The sequence below is a fragment of the Diadema antillarum genome, unplaced genomic scaffold (assembly GCF_040938485.1).
Source record: "Diadema antillarum isolate AM-2024a unplaced genomic scaffold, OU_Dant_1.0 seq00001206_RagTag, whole genome shotgun sequence".
Classification (NCBI taxonomy): Eukaryota; Metazoa; Echinodermata; class Echinoidea; order Diadematoida; family Diadematidae; genus Diadema; species Diadema antillarum.
The window spans coordinates 143,976-161,772 of record NW_027271999.1 but is presented as its reverse complement, the minus strand read 5'-3'; the positions used below and the strand labels follow the sequence as shown (position 1 = coordinate 161,772).

General features: G+C 38.9%; 1 protein-coding gene across 1 annotated transcript in view; it reads right to left on the bottom strand.

The window, feature by feature from the left end:
* LOC139744727 (macrophage mannose receptor 1-like) overlaps positions 1 to 17,797 on the bottom strand; it is a 78,338-nt gene that overhangs the window by 58,160 nt on the left and 2,381 nt on the right. The window contains exons 3-13 of the mRNA XM_071655149.1: positions 14,625 to 14,737; positions 13,828 to 13,961; positions 12,488 to 12,708; positions 11,142 to 11,233; positions 10,186 to 10,289; positions 8,316 to 8,442; positions 6,132 to 6,214; positions 4,948 to 5,076; positions 2,774 to 2,845; positions 1,507 to 1,539; positions 486 to 650 (exon numbers count right to left, since the gene is read on the bottom strand). Of these exons, the coding sequence (XP_071511250.1) occupies positions 486 to 650; positions 1,507 to 1,539; positions 2,774 to 2,845; positions 4,948 to 5,076; positions 6,132 to 6,214; positions 8,316 to 8,442; positions 10,186 to 10,289; positions 11,142 to 11,233; positions 12,488 to 12,708; positions 13,828 to 13,961; positions 14,625 to 14,737 (1,273 nt within the window). The remainder of the gene's footprint in view (positions 1 to 485; positions 651 to 1,506; positions 1,540 to 2,773; positions 2,846 to 4,947; positions 5,077 to 6,131; positions 6,215 to 8,315; positions 8,443 to 10,185; positions 10,290 to 11,141; positions 11,234 to 12,487; positions 12,709 to 13,827; positions 13,962 to 14,624; positions 14,738 to 17,797) is intronic.

The following is a 17,797-nucleotide window of genomic DNA, read 5'->3' as shown; positions in this document are numbered from 1 at the left end:
TTTATATACACTATTTTGTTCGGCTATAAAGAAATTTTGGTATTACGAAAGAGAACCGCCGGTCCCGAGGACTCCGTTATAACAGGAATGCACTTTTCTGGTATTAGTGGTAATTGGGTAAGAATGAAGATGAGGGATAGGGTTAGATTATGGACTGGGTTTGCGTTTGGGCTAGGGTCAGGAATAAGTTCAGGATCATGATTATGGCATGGCTAGGGTTATAGGGTCACCGTCAAGGGAAGGGCCGAGGTGATAAATGTCCAGAGGTAATCGTCCGTTCCATTAAAGGGTGGGGGCGATTAATGTTCACAAATGATTGTCCGTTTCAGTAAAGGGCAGGGGTGATTAATGTTCAGATGTGATTGTCCGTTTCATTAAAGGGAAGGGGTGATTAATGTACAGATGTAATTGTCCGTTTCATTTAAGGGAAGGGGTGATTACTGTCCACATGTAATTGTCAGTTTCATTAAAGGCTCGCGCTGTACCTGTCAAGAAGTTCTGCTCGAGGCTCGAGGTGACACTTGCAAGGTCAGCCGTGTCGAAGAGGTTGCGACAGTAGTCCCGCGAATCTTCCCACGACAGAAACTCAGCCGGAGATGTGTAACAAAAGTTGTCGTAGAGGGCCCAGCCTCGTTCGCAATACCCAAGCTCTGTATGCATAACCGCAAACGTATAGAGGATTCATCAAGCATGGCATTGAAACCTGAAAAGGCTCAGGACTGATAAAAATCTCATTCATCGCCTCGGATTTCACCTTGCACAAAGACTGGTATAAACTTGTCAATATTTCCTGTTAGATAATCTCTATTCATTTTGATTACTCACTCCACTTCAACACATTTTCGGGAGACGTTTGTTTCATTTTCAGCAGGACCATAATTTGTGTGAAAACTTTAACATTGAGTATTGCTCGTGATAAGAATTTTACAAAGAATACAGATAGGTACATGCAATATTGTATTTTACATCTTTATCATTATATACAGAAAAAAAAGGCATGGCATGTGGATGAACAAAGCAACAAAAATAAAACAGACGAGGAAGAAAACGCTGCACTATCCTATACAGATCAGCCTGTTAAGCCTTGCCCTAACAGTCCAGGGATATTGTATGACAAAAACTAGATATCGAACTGTATTTTTTTATTGGTTTAACACATGTTAAACCATTTAGCTGTAACATCTTCTTCTTTTTTTTTTTGTCTGCCCGTGCCTCTTTGTATGATCCAAAAAACTCTTGTCTGGCAGTTGAAAAAAACAACAAGAATGGGTTTAGATAGATAGATAAATAGATAGATACATATATAGATAGATAGACAGATAAACAGACAGACAGACAGACAAGACAGATAGATAGATGGATAGATAGATAGATAGACAGACAGACAGACAGACAGATAGATAGATAGATATGTAGATAGACAGACAGATAGATAGATAGATAGATAGATAGTATAGATAGATAAGATATAGATATCAGGTGACCGTAAAATTGTTTACAACTTACCTATGTCAGGTATCACAGGTGTCACCTCGGAGCCTATATAGGAAAACAAAAGGGCAACAGATCGATGCTAAAATGAGTTTCATCGATCAATCGGCGGCACTGCTTCCTTGAAGAAGACAAAAATGTTTAGAATGCACACAGGTGTTTTTGTCATTGCTTCGTTGTAATAAGCATTGTATTCTGAACCAATAATGATTGTTGTATTTGTTCTTTTAACAGCATAGATCATACATTCTCTTTACTTCCTGACATCTCATTCGCCAACTGTCAACAAGTGTGGACAATTATCCTTTGTGTTCGGAGTCATGACACTCATGTGATATTATAAACATAAGACTCTATACTATATATGGCGGATCACGGCAAACAGGTGTGCACGCAGCTGCCATCCGCTTCCAGCGAAAAACATGTAAATGTGTCAGATGTTTATCCTCCCTTAGTTAATTACATTTTTTTACAATAACTCGCTTTGATATTAATCGTTGTTCTCCAAATGTTCGTGGTATGCTGAATTATTCATGTGGTTGAAAGATCAAGACGCCAATATATTTTCTACAAGAAACGCGCTTTACCCCAGAAATTGAGCAAGATTGGAAAGATTAGTGGGGCTCGTATGGGATATATTTTTCTCACGGAAATTTGAATAGTCGAGGTACGTGTATTTTTTATTTAGCGATTTTGAGCAAGTAGAAGGTAAACGAGAATTGTATGATAAAGATTGTAGATTTGATTTTTTTTTATATTATGATTTTATCTATATCAGATACTATCATCACTTTAATTAGTATTTATGCACCCACTTCAGACGACCCAGGTTTTTTTCTTGGCAATGTTTTTGCAAATTTGGAACGATCTGAATGCCAGTCAATGATATGGGGAGGGGATTTCCAGTGCGTATTGGATGTTAATATTGATGTACTAGTAGATATTATTATGTCTGAAAGCGCAAGAGAAACATTCGTCGTTATATTTTGCTGTACCAGCTTAATCGTAATGATGGCGGTGATATTGGTTTATCACTTGAAATATTCTGAATTACTTTCGATTGATTCCCGTTCATTTCAATACACCATAATAGCATTGACAACAAACGAAATTGTGCTGGCGTTGAGGTGCAATCAACGGCAATGACGGCAACACTCATGACAATGCTAACGATATTCGCTACTCTATGGATTTTGATTACTTCAAGACGGAGCCCGGCCCTGCATTCATTCTTGTGATTGTAAAAGTTGAGCATCAACTAAGAGCTCTGAGCGATTCTTACCAACTGCAATTTTGCAAACGAAACCTCCAAGCATCAAACAGCTCTGGTCCTGCCATAATCCAGTACTGTCGTCTGCCAAGCAAACAGTCATTTTGCAGAGGTTAATGTACTGGAAACAGCATCAAAAAGTAATCGCGAAAATCCAAGCCTGACAATTTATACAGAAATAGCATATGACGCTAGGAAATAATGCATAATTTCATGCACAAATTTGTTCATATTATTGTTTCCATTCCAAAAGAATGCCCAAATTGATTTAAACCAAAACTTTACTTTCTACAGAATAATCCAATGTGATAAACAGCATATAAGCATTATTTCATAGTCATAATGGAATGATGTAAGGAACATGATAGAAATAGACAATATAAACAATTAACTCATTAGGAATACAGTCCGTCTAAGGCAACCCGAGTAAAACAACGCTTTGCTAGAATTTTCGACACCGTTTTGTCTCCCCAGCCCAGCTCCTTATCTGCAGAGTTAATCCCTTGTACAAGCATTGACCTATAACAGAAGAAAGTACTCCTTTTAATCCATACACGAGTGGCAAAATCGATCTAATTGGCAAAGGGTGTGGAATTCAGACTACCCTTATTTAGAAAACGGTGTCGAAATAATCCCCAAACCCGAGTTGGAAAAGATTTTAGACGTGATACTCCTCCTCCAACTCGGGTTTGAGGATTATTTCAGCACCAGTTTGTAGATGTGTAGTCTACATCAAAGACACTTATACATTTGCGGCAGTGCAAATGCATTGCTGATGACCAAATTACCAGGTACTTCATGTTGCATGATTGTGATGTGGGCATCGTAATATTGTGTTGATTTTCTACCAAACACAAGCTGAACGATTTTTTTATTACGTAGTCAAGAAAATGCAATCTTTATGTGCAGATTTTTTTTTTCTCTCTACAAGAGTACTTCACAGTTCTTTACCACTGTAGTCTAGGGATTGATTCAACACTGTTTTAGGGGATTGCAAGGCCTAAAACCTGAATTGTATAAAGATATCATATTCTGGGAGGTGGGGTAGTATCTTCCAACCTCCCCGGCATGTAGAAATGGCAGAGAGAATACTCATGACAACATAATAGCAACAGCAATGTGCTGTGTGTGTGGGCACCCATGCATGCAGTCATTTTACACTTGCCAGACAAACAAAACAAAAAACAAAGGAGGGGGTCTCTGTCATGAGAGAGCTAACGTTGGTAATGCTGGGTATGGCAGTCAAATCCTAATAGGATTAAGATAGCAGCTTCTCTTGTGTAAACATTCAAAACGGTGAGTTCAATTTAGACGAGGTGTTCTCGTCATGTATAATTCACAATATTCGTACAAATTACAAAGGTTGTTCGTGACAACTAGAACGCTTATTCCCAGAGGCTCGCCCCACACAACAACTAACTCAGGTGAGCTCAGTTTCAGCTATCCGATTGCATTGAATTTGGACGTGTGGATATGACAGAGAGGAAAAAAAAACAACAATCATAAACTTGAATACAAATGTATTTTGGTTAATTAATCCCCTACATTGCTTATTTAAAACAGTAGCGTAGATTTGTGCATTTACAGTCACCATTCCGTTTATGTTTAATCACCTCCCAACATCAGCCCTCCGCTTCCCCCCCCCCCCCCCACACACACACAAAGAGAAAAATATCATCTGGATAAACAACATACAACAAAAATAACTTACCAAAGTCAACATTTTATTCTCACCGTCATTCTGAGTCGAGTAATGCTGGTTGAAGGAAAAAAGTCATTTTATAAATATAGCTAAAAGTATCTTTGACCAAAAGTCGAACGCCAGACAGTGCTGAACAGCATTTTGCAAAGAATCTATGATTCAATGACACAGACGACACATGTCAGTGCATAGCTGGGTCTACATTCAAGTGACCATGTATGTAAGATTGTATGTGCCTATTTGTAAGATGGTGTACTGTATGTGTATGTCTGTACGTATAGGTGTGTGTGTGGGTGTGTGTGTTGTGTGTGGCTCGTGTTAGTGAATGTGTTTATACTTTCACAAGAGAAGTTACATAGTTCTGCAGTCATTTTTTATGTGACCTTTATATTCACTCGCTTGTTTGCTTGTTTTGTTTGTCTGTTTTGTTTGCTTTGTTTGTTTGTTTGTTTGTTGTTGTTTTTTCGTGAGAGGGCTAACATACCTGTGTACATGAAGGCACAGTCCTCCTTTCCGTACTCGCCAGCCGGTACTATTCCATTGACCCAGTGTTCATAGTCGTGGAGCAGTCCCGTGTCGTGCTCCCAAGCCCACTGCCCGTCTTGCAGAGTGTCTGTAATCCAAACATCGAAATAAAAGGGATTCGATGTTGTTCTCGACGTTGTTTTTTTTTTCTTCTCGAAATGAAACAATACAACTCGTTAATATCTCGTGAATACTTTTACCTCAGTAGAGTTTAAAAGGCATCCAGATTCGCAATTTTGTGGTCGAGGGTCGTTGCCTGAATACCCGAAGCGGATAGGTCCTATTTTATAGGTTCGAGACTTACGAGATTCACATTACTCGTTTGTAGGCTATACTGTATATAATATTGAACAAGCTGAGTCACTTTTACTAATAACTCGCATTTGTGGTGGAATTTTGCTCTAATTACAAAACTGAATAGGATTAAATGAATTACATTGAAGTGCAATTGAGATATTGAATGGAAAATATATTGATTCAATTATTTTTCTGATACTAAACGGAATACAATTGTGCGCATTATCTGTACGGCTGATCGACATCCGGAAAAGCTCAGATTTAGTACCAGATTAAAAGCAATATGAGATTTTCGTGCTTTACAGTCGTCATAACGCTCTAATCTGTCCAGGTCGATTAAGAATACACTAACCCGTCAAGAGTCATGAGATTCGACATAGTACGAATAAAACGAGAGGCTTCGAATCTAGAAGTGTTGGGGACTTTAACTCCAACCCCACCCCCACCACCCATACTCCCGCATATCCACATGCACACGCACCTAGAAATTAAGAAAAAGAAAAGACGCTGGCTACAATGAATAGAATGAGAACACATTAAGGTCCACGATACAGCATATATATATATATATATATATATATATATATATATATATATATAACGAAGAATAAACCTCCTGAAGAAGGTGGATGGAAGCCACCGAAAATTTGAGTTGCTCAATAAACTCTATATTGGCGAAATATTGCATTACCGGTTTATTATTCGTTAAATTGGAGCCAATACGTGAATTCTCAACATATATATACATGCATACATGCATACATATATATATATATATATATATATATATATATATATATATACCCAGATTATATACATGTGATTCCTCTGTGTATTAGTACTCACCAGAATACCCGAACCACATGGTTTCCACGTTCTCCTCGTACAGCCTCTGCATTTCAGTCGCAATGAACAAATTCTCATTTTCGCTGCAAGAAAAACAAAGCATATGTTACGATTACGTTCCACTTGCAAACGTTTTCGTTATTGTTGTTTTTTAATGGTTGCTTTCCTTGGTATTGTTCAGGATTGCTTTAAAAGGAAGGTATATTTTTGGTTGAGGTGAGGATTCTCCTTTTAACTTCTTTGCGAGATACCTAATGAAATGTTAGAGAGCATACAATCTTACGAGTAATTCAATTTATTTGATGAAAATCGGGTTTGAAATGGCCGAGAAATCCAAAAACAAAGTGAAACAAAGCGATCCTAATAAAAGGTGGGTCCCACCTTTTATCAGGATTGCTTTATTTTGGATCTCTAAGCCATTTCAAAACCAATACCATTTTCATGAAATGAGCTTTGGATTCCTCTATGAATGTTCATGTTCTTTCATCAACAGGTTTATCGTTATCTACAAAAAAAATATATATATATCTTCAAAAAACGTTGGAAACCTGAAGCCCCATCTCAACTGAAACTGCACCATCCCTCTAAACATAAAACCACCTAGGCCTACTTCACAATCACAACCGTATATATCCAGCGGGAGGTAGGGACAGATTTTTTGTTCCTTCAGATGTGGATTCAGTGTATTAGATTTTCAAATACTTTGATATACTCAGTAGTGAGTGACAAAAGATCGCAACAATGACGGGATTTAGTGTTTCATTCTTGTCTTTCTTTTCTAATTATACCTCTCGTTATCCTAGTGAGAGATACATACCGTATGGCTTTATCGTAATTTTTGCCATCACTCCAGTCACAGCCATTTATCTGCTGTAATTACGGGGAGCGTTAGCCACCCCACATCAGTTAACACACAATGAAGACATACACACTGCAGAACAGGAGTTAGGTGGCATATGTTATTCACAATTTTAATACATCTTTTTTTTTGGGGGGGGGGGGAGGGCAGTTTGCAACAAAAAAAAAAATACATCAAAAGTACTAGCCAGATCGTTGAAATTCATGTCTAAGAATACAAAAGTTTCCTCGTCATGCTCGTGTAGGAGTGATTATACCTGGGATATACCCCTCCCACAAACTCCTCCCCTCGATCATTCTTAATGGACTTATACGCAGTGAAGACGCACCAAAATGGTACAAGCGTAAAAAAGAAGTGACAGGTATTGATTTAGTCATTCATATTTCCCCTGAATATTTTTTCCAATGTTTTGATCGAAAAATTTGCCAAATACCCCATCCAAAGTGTGCACCATATCAATTGTTGAATTCCAATTATAAAAATTTACAAGCTTCCTCGTGTGGGCATGAGGCTACACCTTGCCCCCCCCCCCCCCCCCTCTGTCGCTCCGCTGCCTAACTTGCGTGCCCCCCCCCCATTATTTTGAACATAATTATTATACACAACTGCAACTTGAAACCGTCCTCAAGTAAGTTTGGTGTATTATAAAGTCCAAGACGTTAATGAGTACAGTAGTAGAATATTCGTGCACATGTTTCACAAACAGCACTGCACAAATGATTCTCTTTTACATAATATATAATTAATTTAGCAATGGCAACAAACCAAGTTAAAACATGAGGTGAGGCAATCAACTATATCTCTCATATTCTCATTAGATTCAGTCCATGTCTCTGTTTGACACAACTTGGGTGCACGTCACGAGACCGATACCCACGAGTTATACAGCTCTGAGTCATACAGCCCATGAGTTATACATCTCACGAGTCATACAGCCCATTAGTTCGACACTAACATGACTAAGCTAACAAGGCCCACGAGACCGACACATTACGCCCTGTGTTGTATCTGTCGAACTCATGGGCTTTGTTTGCCTAGTGTCGAACTCATGGGCTGTATGACTCGTGAGCTGTATGACTCACGGACCTGTTTTTCAATGTTGAACTCGTGGGCTGTATGACTCGTGGATATCGGTCTAGTGGGATGAACACAAGAACTAGACGTATGACAATAATAAGCCTGTAATATAGAATTCATCAAAGGAACAAATAGAGGAATAGAAACAACGTGTGTGCAGAATTGGATACAGGATTTCGATTAACGTTTGATTAATGCTGTTTGAAATCGGGAGAAAAAAACAAAACAAATCAACCGGCAAATCTCACTCCAGAATAGAGGCGATCCAGCCACCCTGGGCTTCACAGTAGTACTTGGCGTCCCACCACGTCCTCACAAAGTCGTTGAATTGGTAGCACTGTCCGCCGTGTATCACCCAGCCGTCTTGACAGACTCCTACGCGGGGACGAGACATTAACAAGACAGATATGAAAGACCCTATAGCTACAAAAAGGGATACTTCGTACTCAAGAGTTTTTTCGAGGGATGCAAACAACGGCAAGCGGTGTGATGGGAAATTGTAACACGAAAAATTATTTCGCATGTATTTCTTGTTCATTTTTCGTAATAGGAGGTCCTCTACCATCGCCCACAGCAGAGAATCAATGTATGATGATGAAATAAGATACGAATATATTACGTTAATACAGAGTACTGCAATGTGTAAAGAGAGAGAGAGAGAGAGAGAGAGAGAGAGAAAAATAGATGGTTATTATAGATGGTTTGTTCTGAAGGGTGGAGACAATTTGTTCCACGAAAGTAACATTCTTCTTTACGCAAGACTTAAAAGTTTGTTTGAGCTCCACAGAAACATTTACACATTTGTTTTGGGAATACAAGATTTATTATTCAATTACAGGGTATGTTACAGAATAAGACTCATATTGCTAGAAGTATTAATATACTTGGGTCTACAGAAAACGGTACGTGTTACAATTTCTCTTAATGCAAAGTATTATATATTTTCTGTCAGAAACAGAAAGAAGTCGTTAGATTTTTGCCAATTCTGTCATTATCTAAAAAAAGCTAAGAAAATAGATGAATGCAATGTGTCAGTATAACTAAAGGTTTTGTTGCCAATATTAACTGGAATCGTATCCATACTATTAAGACGGTTTGTCGCTGCCGTTCAAATCGTACCATTTGTTTTAAGTATCATGTACCTGAATGCTGATATGAAAATAAAATTTCTATGTGGAAAAAATACTTCAAATCTGCCAAATAAATATATTGATGGGTTAATATACCAGACTGAAAAGCAATCACTATCCAATGAGCACACCCAATACTATACTAGCATTCACAACATTTTTCTTCCCAATGATATTTATTAACTTCGATTCAAATAATTCAAAAAATATATTCTATTGTACACCGTAACATATATAATTCCTTAAATAACAGTTCTGCACTTAGGAATAGAAATTAATAAAGGTTACAATTGAGACACACACTACATTTTTCCTTCTAAAAATGGAATCAAATAGAACGGCAAAATACTACCCCACATAAAAAAAAATGGAAGTATATCACTCTTTTTCTAAACTAAAACTCATTCGCTAAACCGTTTCTTCGTAACTATCTTTACTTAATATATAGGCTTACCATTATAACTCTCCAAAATATCAAACACATTCCATATTCACATCTACACTCCCCTTCTTTGGATCTAGCCCTAGTGTATCAAACAACGCATTCACACACACTCACATGCATACGCACGTGCGCACACACCACGCACACACACACTCACATGCACACACACAGACACACACACACACACACACACACACACACACACACACACATTTAATTAAGTCTGAGAGCATTGAATCGACTCAACTTTTTTGTTTAAACAATCCCGTCACTCCACTCTTTGTTGTCAATTTGTTCTTTTTCTTTCCACATTCTTTTTTTTTTTTTTTTTTAGCGTTTCTGTTCCCATTCTTTGCGTCACAGCTGCTGTACTATACGACTTTCGGTCGCACGACTGACCGACTTTGGATCTGAAATAAACGAGCACGTTCGTTCTGAGGCTATTGTGATTTATTTCGGATCCGAAGTCGGTCAGTCGTGTGACCGAAAGTCGTAATGTGTGCGATGGCCTTTAGGAACCTATATGCCCAAATTAGACAGTACCTTCGTCCTTTTCACATATGAAGCGGTAATCCTCGTCATCGCAGTTGTCAATGGTCCAGTTACCACCGTTCCGAGTCTTGACCATAGCACATCCTGGTTGGATCCTAGAGGTGGGTGGGGAAGGGGGAGAGAGAGACACAAGGACATAAGAATTAAAAAGGGAGAGAAACGGATACTGTGTATCTGTGTGTGTTGCTGTTGTGTTTGTTTGTTTGTTGTTGTTGTTGTTGTTGTTGTTGTTGTTGTGTGTGTGTGTGTTTGTGTGTGTTTGTATATGTGCATTAATTTTGATCAAGCAACATCAATGATTGGAATACATGCTTTACCACTCTTATTTTTCTCTGTGTATCAAATCGTTCCATTGTGATAATGATTTCTATAATATCATTTCATTTCAATTCATTTCATTTCATATCCTTTCCAACAATACGAAACATTTCCATACACATAGTAACTCAATATCAATACAATGTAAAGTGCTACGAAGACATACTGTGAATTAAAAATACTACGCATCATTTCTGATGATATTGAATTAAAATTAACATTGCAGGTAATGGAGGTGACGTGCTGAAAAAGCCAAAGGGCCAAGGTTCTTTCCTCTAACGTGGCGTCTTAAAGAGTTAACACAAGTCACATTGTCGCACCTTCTTCTTGAAAAAGTCCCCTAATCCAGTTCAAACAAGTTGTCTATACGCAAGTTCGGAAAAGTTGAGATGTTAATCCATCCCCGTCACCCCATCTTCTCTTCCTGAAGATGGCGCCCTATAGGCGAGTCGCCTTGGCGCCAATACGCGAATGTTGAAAAAGTCCCCTCATCGCCTACCATGTCTGACAGCAGGGTACCGTCCTATAGTTGAGCTCCAACAAGTGGTATTCTTGTTGCACTTTGAAGTGTGTGTGTGTGTTGTTGTTGTTGTTGTTGTTGTTGTTGTTGTTTAAATAGATTAGCCTACCTGGTATTTGGTTGCAGAGTCCCCCAATTCGTATAGGAACTGTCAGTAAGCACCGTACCGTCTTGCCATATATAGTCTCCCTCGTCACGGCCCTGGGAAGAAAGAACAATTGAGACATCAATGAGTGATGTCGGTTTAGGTACGGTGAATTACCTTTCCATGTTCAGCCTGACTTTAAAAAAAAGATGCTAATATCAAACAAAATGGTAAGTTTGTTACATTCAAACGCAATGTGATCAGAAAGTGACCGACTTTGAAAGTATTACATTAATACAAAAACTTATAAAGTGCACTCCCGTTATAACGAACACGATGCGTATACATAAATTCCGGTAACAACGAAGAAAAAATCCAGGTCGCAACATTGTCCACTCTTTATCTTTTATTGTTTATTTGTTCGGTTATAGCGACATTTTGTTAAAACGAAAGAAAGCTGCCGGTCACGAGGACTTCGTAATAACGGGAGTCCACTGTATCAGCAAACTAATAATCATGATAATTCAAATTGGTTACTGAAATAGCGCTATATATCGACAGCCGTGCTGACAGCGGTTCAAAGAAGGCAAGATGGAAAATAGCACAAATGATCAAAAAAGTGCAAAGCAAACAAACAATAGAACAGAACAAACTATTTCATGCATACAAAATCAATAAAACATGACTTTAATCAAATCTTAGCGCATCAATATGTAGCACTGTACATCAACTAATAACTGTAGATTTGTATCAATATATAAATGATTACATTTGAGGTGGGAAGTAATATCTTCTCTATTATTGGCAAGTAATGGCTTTTTCAAACCTTTGAACAAACCAATACGATACTACGAGCACTTGTAATTGTGATTGCATGGATAACTTAATGCACTGATACCCACAGCTACTATGAATGTAAGGCTTCGATTGATTTACTTACAAGCAACTATTTAAGTTTGCAGTTAGAACGGATTTATTCTATGGATTATATCGTCAGACAAACTGCTCGATATATCATGACTACTTACGGAGGATTACAGTCCTTTGGAATGAGTGAGTTTGTCAAAGCCGACACTCGGCTAGCTGCAAGAGATCAACTATTTCTTTTTAGCCCTCAGTTATTTGGCATAGAAATAGACACACACACACACACAGAGTACACGACAAACAACCTGCTCTTTCGGCGCCAGTGCCACTCACATAAATCTTGAAACCACTATGTTGAGGGGAGGAGGCGCTTTTCTAAACCCTCAAAGGTTCATGCTCTACCTTTAAAGTCCTCCGTATAGCCCCACTCAGTAATCTCTATGTAACTATCTAGATTAAGGGTGATCTCTGTGTAATTATCTGCAGAGAGTAGTGAGCCCCACCTTATCGCTGAGTCCAGTCCAGTACGGCAGGTTGAGGTGAGCGGCTTGGAGGATGCCGGCAAAGTCCTGCTCGTTGTCGCTGTTAATGGAAATGACGTATCCACCGAGCATGGTGCAGTATTCGGTAGCACCGGCGATATTCTTCGTGTCGCTGACCCAGCGGTAGCACTTACCGTCAAAACCCTCCCATCCGTTCGGGACGTCGCACTGCGGTATAACGTCTAGGCGTGAGTGAAGAAAGAAAAATTGTGGACCCACGAGGAAGAGCGCACGAGGACATTTGATCATGGAAACCATTTGTTGTTGGTGGTGGTGTTGTTTTGCACAGACGCATAATATCACTTGCTCCCGATCGATGTACATTATCCTTAGAGACTAGAGTATACCGTAAGACTAAAATTACTTTATTATGTTCAAAGAATATCCATTTAAAAAAGAAATATTGAAGACAGTATAGGATATATCTTGATTATGAGTCGTAAACTCTATGTGACCATTCCGACCATGCTTAATCCAAAAAAAAAAAAGTATTCTTGATATAGCAGTGCTAAATCTCCATTTTACTTAAAGGGGAAATCCAGTCCAAATATAAGTTAGTCTGATAAGAAAGAGTAAAATATTACGAGTTCAACGGTAAAATTTTGATCGAGATCGAGTGAAAATTAGGAAGTTATGACATTTTGAAGTTTCGATAATTTTCAGGAAACAGTTCATGAACAGTCAATGTGAATATGCAAATGGTAAAGTGAGCATGTCATCCCCAACTTGCCATATAGTTTGTAAATAGAATTCTGAAATTTCCAGTTTTTCATTCAAACGCAGTTATGCCCGAATCACTATTCTGAAATTAGTCAACGAGGAATAACATCACATGTCAGACTTCAAAAACAAAAACATTGAATTTTCGTCATTTTTTTTTGTACACGATCAATGGAAAATTGTGAGGTAATTATATGGTTAGTTCACTCATTTGCATATTCGTATCCACTATACAAGAAGTGTTTTGCAGAAATTAGCAAAACTTATTTTTCATCAGATTTCAGTCAAATTTTTGCCGTTGAACTCGTTAGATTTTACTCTTTTTTATTAGACTAACTTTTATTTGGACTGGATTTCCTCTTTGAGGGCCTTACACATCGAATCACTGCCAGTTGCATAATACATCTCTTTAATAATGTAAATGTATATTTTGAAAGTATAAAATATTTACTGTATATACTATTTGTTTTCAGGGTAGTATAGATATCATCTTTCCCAATTTCCAAACAAATGTGAGTATTTAAAATGGAATAATTCATGACTGCATCAAGTGCAATCGATGAGTGTAGGCTGTCACATACTAATGTTCCTGGAGCAGATGTAGTTTTGCGGCTGGGCACACTGCTCATCGTTCCATTTTCCGTTCGAGTAGATCTCCACGCAGTCCTCCCCGATGGCGATGGGCTCGTTGTTGGGTTCTCCCGGACTCCAGTTGCTAGGAAATGGCAAAAAAACAGCAACCATTCGGCGTGAAGATAGTTACATTAATGAAGATAATTACAATTATTAACCTATTAACTAAGTGGGGCGTTGTGGCATAGTGGGTAAGACTCCCGACTCTCAACCGGAGGCCCCGAGTTCGATTCCCGCCCAGTGTTTACGTCCTTGGACAAAATGTTTTTTAGCCACACCATGTCCCTCTCGACCCAGGTGTATAAGTAGCGGTAGGTAAACCTGGCAACGCTGGGGTAATAATGATGGCAGGGCCTTCTGGTAGAGCAGTGGTAACACTGAAGGGGCTACCCTGGATAAATGAGACGTTATTCTTCTTCTTCTTCTTCTTCTTCTTCTTCTTCTTCTTATTCTTATCATTATTACTATTATTATTATTATCATTATTATTATCACTACTACTACTACTACTACTATTATTATTAATATTATTATTGTTATTGTTATCACTATTACAACTATTACAATTAAGCAGAAGAAAGAAATGTTGTCACATAAGACGATGTCACTTTAAAAATATTCAGCAGGAATCATTTATCCAAACAAAAAAGGTAAAAATGGAAGCAGTATCACCAGGACGTCAAAAAAAAAATGACGAGGTTCCTTTAATACGTTTACCAAACTGTCGTATCTCATCAGTACTTACTCCCATGTCATTTCGGTACCGTCCACCCATAGGAAGGAGCCGTCATTCCTTCGGTCCCACAGACCAATCCAGAAAATTTCGTTGTAGATTGAAATCTTATCCGCGAGCCAGTCCTACTCAAAGAAAAGCAGTTAGAGGTATGTAAGTCAATATTTCACTCCCAATATAAAATCTTTTCATAGTCTACCATATCCCAATTAACTTTTTACAGATCAGCTCCAGCGCAGTCCCATTTTATCGTACAGTGTACATGATTATAAAGAAATTTCGGATACAATGAAGTAAAATTTGGGTCCCAAATTATCAGCCTTACATCGTTATACACTTTATTTGTTCGGCTGTAACGAAATTTCGATATAACAAAAGAAAATTGCTGGTCCCGAAGACTTCATTGTAACATGTGGAATGTGGAAGCACTTCAACCAACAAACCCCATTGTAGAATATATGTAATGGCAGAGCCTTCTATTACAGAGTTTGGTCAACCCTGTTATGAGATCTACGGTGCCCACTGCGTGCAAAGAGGTTCTGTTCTGTAATACATGTAGAGTAAGCCCTCACCATTCAGTGCGTAATATAATGAAAACGGGGCCAATTGAGCAGTGGCGGCGCACGAAAGAGGTTGACTACTGGAAACGTGTGGTACCCTCGCGAATGCTCGACTTCTCTACCACTTTGCTAATGGCGGCGTGTCGTTCAATAATTATTGGCCCCGCTTCTATACGAGCGCGCACTCTATTACATTATAGAACCTCTTTGGAGGGCGCAAGGTGGGCACAAAATGGCGCCTGTGTTTAAGTTGGCCAAACTCTGTAATAGAAGGCTCTGTATAATGGTAGATGAAAGCGACCTCACCTTACATGCATGGTACAACTTCAGATTGTATACTCCGAAAGTCAACACACAGGCACACACTCGCAGATATTCCATATAGGGCCTAACTCACGCACAAACCTACACATAACCACCCACGGAATTAAGTGACCAAAACATTCGCAAAGCTTTAACACCTATGAGTAATGTAATAAATCATAATGCCGTGTCCTTGATTTTCACTTCTTATATCGTTCCATTTCTTTCAATTTGCCTTTTTTGTCCATTCCTTTCTATACTGTACATATTTTCGTCATTTCTTTGCGATTGTTGATCTTCTTCTTCTTCTTCTTTGTTTGAATTCCTCCAGTCAGGAGAACTGCTAAAGTTGCAGAGTGAGGTCAAGAATGAATAGTCACAAGGTCACAGGATAACAACAGGCCAACAACAGGATAACAGTAATAGAACTACATAGCTGTACGTTTGTTATGTATGTCGAAGAGAAAGCTCAGAGATGAGTTATGAAACAAGAGAGGGGTTTTTCCAGTCAGAGAGGGAGATAGTGGAGTTGCAGCAGGATCCAAGAAGAGTTAGTCTGGTGAAGCATTCGGGTGGTGTTGCAGTTTTGGTGAGGTGTGTTTTCCATCGCTTTGGCCACTTGGTGAGGAAGCTGTCTCTAAGGGTTTGGTAGGCCTACAGTGAGCATTCGCCCACCAGTTGGGTCACTGTTTCATCAGTGCAGCCACAAAGGCATCCTGGGCTTGTTTTCCTTCTGATGGTGTGAAGGCGAGAGTTGGTTGGGTATACCCCGCTGAGCAGTTGGACTTTGATTGGTATGGCTGGTCGGAGATGTTGTGAGGGAATGATGGAGGGAAGGAGATTGTGTTCATGACTCAGGACAGTAGAGAATAGGTGTAGTGATGGCTTTGTGCTGACTGCCTTCCTGGTGATGTCTGTGCGATACTCTTCTACGGCATCTCGCACCATTGATTTCCAGGTGTGTGGAGGAGGTGGTGAAGTGAGGAGTTCATCGATGGAAGGAAGTTCATACAAAGCGAGCTTGGTTTTGAGGACCTTTACAGTGCGACTAGAAGGTACCTGACAGATGGCATTCATGAGCAATCTCCTTTCAATTCTGTCATGAGGGAGCAGGAGGACTTTTCCGAGGAGTCTGAGAAACTGTTTGTCAGCTTCATCACTGACTGGGGGGAGCTTGGCAAGTATGGAGACTGCCTCATTTCATACGACATACGACATCATACGACAAAGTTAGTCTGCGTGAGCGTAATAATTATTCTGGTTGCTAAAGTAAAATTTTAGGTCTAACTATACGTCCATTATCCCAAGCATAAGCAATGCAGGTCGACAACGAAATATAATGTATGCCATGATCATATTACTGCATATTTTCGCCAAACTGTGATGGTAATACATGCCTACAGTGTAAAACATGTTGAAAATAAAAACACTTTAAAACCAAATCAAAACAAAACCTCTTCTCATTGCTGCGCTGGTATCTACATAGGCATTTTCATTGCCTATACTACGCCAACGTAGTAATAGGGAAATGCTTGAGTACTAAATGGAATTGTTACAACAATAATAATCACCTGTATTCTAGTATACTAAGTATGTCGTTTTTAGTGAACATGAATGTGTCAACGAGCTCATCGGAAAATAACCAGTGTTTACGAAACGAACAGTTGTGTTTCAAAGCGGACATTCAGGCATGAACAGTTTCTGCAAGGTGAGCTAATCTTGTCCACAATGTGTGTGCGAAGTGTTTTTTATTTTACACCCACATCCCACCACCATTCACACCCACATCCCACCACCACAATTCCGAAGAAAACCAACAGGACAATAGCAAAACTACAGAAGCGTAACATGCAAAATTTTTGTAGCCCCAACAAATACAGGATACTTTAATACACTTGGTTTCACTTTCCTTTTAATTTACTGTACAGTGATAAACTCATTGTAGATCAACTATCTATCACTACCACCACCACAACTCCTAACAGTTGTTCATTTTGCTATGTACATAAGACCAACATAACTAGAACTCTGATGCAATGGTACAAATATTACCTCTACAAACTCACTGGATAAAGAAGATAGTTCTTGCACATTGCCATTAAAGGAGACCTCCGGATGATTTTCAGATTTTTACATTGAACAACTATAAATCACTTATTCTGTGGGCAGAGTTTCAGAATTTATGATAATTGGGATGGAGAATACTTTCAAGATTTATAACAAATTGAACAATTGAACAAGGATGATGACATGGCAGGGTCACCATAAGAATGCATGTGTTCGAGCTCAGGGAAGCAGAACAAAAGAAGAAGGCATGCATAG